Below are 5,815 nucleotides of genomic sequence, written 5' to 3'. Positions count from 1 at the left end.
AAGTTTTTGACAATTTTACAAAATTTGGTACGCTCTTGAAATCACTCACCACATTTTCTATACGTGTTAACTCAAAATATGGATATCCTAGATTAAAAAAATTATACCAGATGTACTATATATAGTTAAGAGCTGTAATTTAAGTATAATATTCCTAAAAGTATGTACTATAAGTGTACGTACTTAGAATTTTGTGTTTTCGAAATTATGAAAGTTTTTGACAATTTTACAAAATTTGGTACGCTTCTGAATTCACTACCACATTTTCTATACGTGTTAACTCAAAATATGGATATCCTAGATTAAAAAAATTATACCAGCTGTACTACATATAGTTAAGAGCTGTAATTTAGGTATAATATTCCTAAAAGTATGTACTGTAAGTGTACGTACTTAGAATTTTGTGTTTTCGAAGAAATTATGAAAGTTTTAGACAATTTTACAAAATTTGGTGCGCTTCTAAAATCACTTACCACATACGTGTTAAAAAAAATTATATCAGATGTACTATATATAGTTAAGAGCTGTAATTTTTGTATGTTTTAGTATGAAGTATACACTATAAGTGTGCATATATAAAATTTGGTGGTTTCTAAGACATTTTAAAGTTTTAAATAATTTACGAAATTTTGACATGCAACGTGGCTCAAATTATGGATATCCTAGATTTAAAAAAATTATACCAGATGTACTATATACAGTAAGAGCTGTAATTTTTGTATGTTTTAGTATGAAGTATACACTAAACGTGTGCATATATAAAATTTGGTGGTTTCTAAAAAATTTAAAATTTTAAACAATTTACGAAATTTTGTCACGCAACCTGTTGGCTCAAAATATGCTAGTTTTAAAAATTTATACCAGCTGTACTATTTGTAGTTAAGAGCTATAAATTTAGTATAATATTCCTTACAGTATATACTATTAGTGTGCATAATAACATTTTATAGTTTCAAACAACTTTATAAAGTTATTAACTAAAAACCAAACAATAGCACAAAAATTGTGTTCGTATTATAAGTGATAGACAACAATTTTGATCGACTAAGTCAATTATTATCGGGAACTTGCCTCAAGGCAAAATGCCACTTTCGACTAGTTTATTATATTTCGGCCTTTCTGCATCTGACACGAATTGTTAGTAAATTGCGAAGGGGATGTTGAAGTTCATCTAGTGGTGCATTTTGTGTATTTGACAAGGGACGATTGACGGTGGCGGAATATGCCCTTTACTTTCCCTTTATTTCATTGTCAAGGTTTAGGTAGTTTGCGATAAAATCTAGGGAGACCGGGGAAAGAGGATGGAATTATCGATCGATATACGAAAATATAAATATACGAAATACCAAAAATCGATAATTAGAATTGATATTTAAAGATACTGTATTTGTATTTAAGTCTTTGTGCTGTGAATGCTTGTTTATAAAAAAAGTTGATATAAAAGGTATGGTATATATATATATATATATATATATATATATATATATATATATATATATATATATATATTATATTAGTATAGAGAGATACAATGACACCTGTGCTATATAAACTTCCTGAGGTGTGTTTTTTATTTCCGGTCATCTGATTGAACGGAAGCAAAACTACGGCCTGACACGCCATACGATTTTCTGCATATATACATATATATATATATATATATATATATATATATATACATATATATACATACTACTAATAAATTTATATAAAGTTTCAAAAGAAATTACGTTGTCACATCTATACAAATAAATTATTGAACAAATTTGTCTCACATCTCGCTCATATAAATTAACATTTTAGGATTTATAATCATTTTCAGGAATAAATGCACGAATTACTGATTCATTATTTTAAGAGAGTCTTGTTATTTGTGTGTGTGTGTGTATGTCCATGTGGGTCAGAGATCAGACAATAGGCCAAACATTTTCTGATGATAAAGTCGAGATCCTCCAATTAACACAATTGTACTGACACAATGAAATTCAATTAAATGTTTAGAAAATTTATTCATTGTTGACATGTCACTCAAGCGGAAAGTAAACCTATAGATTACATAACAATTATATATGTATATATATATATATATATATATATATTATTTCAACACGTGAATGAAAATTCCAGCTCGATATCAAACAGTAGTGATCAGATTCTTTTACTATTATAGACTTCAAATATATGAGGAGAACAGACTTTTGTGAAGAATAATTGTTAATTTTTTACATTTATAGAATATTATTTTTATTTGATATTTGATTGTTAAATAAATACAAATTTGTTTCTCTAATACGAATTTGATCTACCTCTACATTTTATACTCACAAATCGACATCAAATTCGATATTTAATATCATCGGTGACAAGAATGGCTCAACATATGAATATATGTATGGTTTATTTTTCGTTGTTTATAGAATATCTACCAAATTAGTAATTATATGTTAATAAAATGTAAAAAGAATTTTTACATAATTGAACTATCTTTAAGGTTTTCTCAGATGAAACTTATCTAGAACTACAATTTATACTCAAAAATCGATATCGAAATTAACTAATTATGTAAATCAGCAAGAAGATAAGTTGATAGATAACTTATAAATTACTTGTTCTAAGTTAATATAATATTCACAGGATTTTTAGATAAGTAATTAATTTATAACTTTTGCTCATACTAAATTTGTCTAGAATGAATGAATGAATTTAAAAATCGATCTTGATTATCATTATATTCAGTTCCATGAGTGGTGCACAGTGCATAGAATTTCTCTTGTAACTTTTGAACTGTTTGACCGATTTGAATAAAATCTTTGACAAACTTATGCAAAATTTAATAACAAATAATACTTTTTAACATTATAAAGACCTACAGCAAGTCGGTATACTTAAAAATCGCGATTGATTACAGGACCTTGCAAATCCTCAACCTAAACACAATTTTGAATTCATTTACTATTTCTCTTGTAACTTTTGAATCGTTTGTCTAAATTAAATAAAATATATGAGAAACTTATGCAAAATTAAATAACAAACAATACATATTAATAATATAATGCTCTACAGCAACTCGGTATACTTTAAAATCGCAATTTAGTACTGGACGTTGCAAATCTTCAGAATCAACACGACTGTGCATTTGTTTACTATTTTTGTTGTAACTTTTGAACGGTTTGTCTAATTTAAACAAAATATTTTACAAAATGTACAAAATTAACTAGTGCACAAATTGGTGTAATACAGCAATACCCTACAGCAACTCGGTATACTTCAAAACCGCAAACATTCTAACAAAACTGCTTGCACTACTCCAAGTTTTCGTGTAAATCGTTAAAGTAAATACAAATTAATTATTTCCTCTTACCTCCATTTTTGGTTCCGTTGTTATGAATGGTGACCCAGAAGTCGATGGTCTTGTCCGGTCCCAATTCCTCGTAGTCCCAACGTTTCTTCACCCTGACAGCACCATTAGGTTCCACAGTGACCCAAGCATTTTCGTCCCTAATCTTGAAAGTTTCCCTATCAGTCTCCTTCTCCAATTGAAAAACACTTCGTCCTTCAAGATCACCATCAGATTCAGCAAATTCGACACGTTTGGTGGGTCTTACAGCCCTGGTAACCCTACGTTTTTGCCTAGAATGGTAAAAGACACCAGTGTCTTCACCAGGTTGAAGATTGTTGGTGTCTAAGTCATCGTAGTAGTCCTGGTGGCGTTTGGAGTCACTTAGAATATCCCTGAGGTCATCATGTTTGTCTAAAACATCATTCAAGCCGTCTTCGAGTTTCATGTCGTGTTTGGCGTACTTCAAAAATTGTGACTCCGGTGCCAAATCTTTGTCATCGAGTTCGAAGTCTCGGTTCAGTTTTTCGTCCAAGGGCGGTTTGAAGTCGATGACGACACTTGCAGATCTTTTGCTGAACCTGTTTTTGGGTTCACCTAAATCATGGGCTTGAACTGCCAAAACATACTCGTCTTCAGTAGGTTGATCCACGAGCAAAATGTCTCCAGTTTGGGGTACAATAACAAAAATGTTACTGGGGTTTGATAGTTTGTACACGATTTTGTCACCGTCTTTGTCAAAAGCTTTGACAGTGCCTACGGTTTCAAATCTTTTGTACAAGACTGTTTCGTTTTCACGCCTATAACCACGTACTATAAATCTGTACACGGTTTTTTCAAAAACAGGATTGTTGTCGTTGATATTTAGGACTTTTATATCGACGTCAACCAAAGCTTTGTTTATCCCTTGGGCGTCATTTGCTTGCAAAGTCAACAAGTACCTGTTTTGTGTCTCGTAATCCAGATGATTCCTCAAGACCAACCAGACTCCAGGACCGTACTCAGGATCATCCTCCAGGGCAAAAGTACCATTTTCATTGCCCTTTACTATGGAGTACACCAAAGGTGTCTTCCTGGACATACTTGCAGCCCTCAACATTGGTAAATTGTAGACTCTTGCACCAGGCAAAGCACTTTCAGAAATTTCGCCAACTATACCATCCAAATTTGTAAATTGCAACATGTCCTTCCTATTAACCACATACAGCCTCAAGTCTTTTCTCGAGGTACCATTCTCAGATTTTTCCAAAACCTGCAAGTTTATCGGACGGTTTGTCAAAGGTCCCAAGTCACCTGTAGTCATCACCAAACCATCTTTCAACACCGTAAAATAATCCGAGTACTTCGTATTTAATAATTTATAATTCTGGCTAAAATTGGTGTGATGGTCATTTAAATTTTTGACTGCAAATCCTGCAGGAGCGTCGTTAGGTATCACTGATATCGTGGTGAAGTCCAATTTGGTGTCATCAAATATCATTTCGCCCAAAACACTGGTGACCAAGGCCAGGCATAACAATGTGGACCTTGGGTAATTTTTGAATTTCATCTTTGGTTCAATTTTGGGTCAGCGGTTTGAGAAAAAAATGGTCCAAAAAATTTTGGTTGGTTTTTTCTTTATTATCAGTTCAGCGATAAGGGATCCATTTTGGGACCAGTGGCCTTTTGGGCCTTTACACACTTTGGATACTGCCTTTGGATTTTATCTGAAAATAAAAAAAAACATATTAGTTTTATAAAAAATATTTTGGCCCACTGTACTATTTATAGTACAACATTATGTAATCACAATCTAGACTTATTATTAACTTCCCGTAGGGTAAGTTATTGTAATGGGCCGAAAATCGGAATTGAAAATTTTTACATTTCTCGACGTTTTGAAGGTTTCTGAACGTTTTGGCATACCTCAGAAAAATGGATGTGTGTGTGTGTGTGTGTGTGTGTATGTATGTATGGATACAAATTTTCGTCCACGTTTTCGGGCGTACGGATCAACCGATTTGAATGGTTCAAAAAACATTCGATTCCTATTGATAGGGAAAAGAGCTGATTAGTTTTTGGCAAAGGCAGGTCCAGCCGTTTCGGAGATACGGAGCAAAGAGTGCAGAAAATAGAAATCGAATTTTTCAGAGAACGAAGTATCCGATTTGAATGATCTAAAAAACATTCAATTAGTAATGATTGGGAGAAGTGTTTATTAGTTTTTGGCAAAGGCAGGCCCAGCCATTTTGAAGATACGGAGCTAAATATATAACAAATGGCAATTTTTGAGAGAACTAAGCGTCCGATTTAAATGATTCAAAGAACTTTCTGCTTGTCTTAACAAAATAATTAACAAAAGTTGTTCCAATTTTTTTTTTTTTGTATATCGAAAATATTTCAGATTTTATTTTTAATTCTGACTATAGTTCTAATATACTTTACAAATAATTTCAACTCTGCAATTCAGTTTATATATTTCTTATAAATATTAGACAA

General features: G+C 31.8%; 1 protein-coding gene across 1 annotated transcript in view; it reads right to left on the bottom strand.

Moving 5' to 3' along the window:
- LOC113374006 (neural-cadherin-like) overlaps positions 1-4,846 on the bottom strand; it is a 454,794-nt gene extending 449,948 nt beyond the window's left edge. Inside the window, 1 exon segment of the mRNA XM_026614261.1 lies at positions 3,362-4,846. Coding sequence (XP_026470046.1) covers positions 3,362-4,817 — 1,456 coding nt within the window. The 5' untranslated portion in view covers positions 4,818-4,846.
- Between the last annotated feature and the right edge of the window lie 969 nt (positions 4,847-5,815).

Source organism: Ctenocephalides felis, unplaced genomic scaffold, assembly GCF_003426905.1.
Source record: "Ctenocephalides felis isolate EL2017-DRISC unplaced genomic scaffold, ASM342690v1 CF-g0.4_SCAFFOLD_01604, whole genome shotgun sequence".
NCBI lineage: Eukaryota > Metazoa > Arthropoda > Insecta > Siphonaptera > Pulicidae > Ctenocephalides > Ctenocephalides felis.
This window is presented reverse-complemented; position numbering and strand designations above follow the sequence as displayed.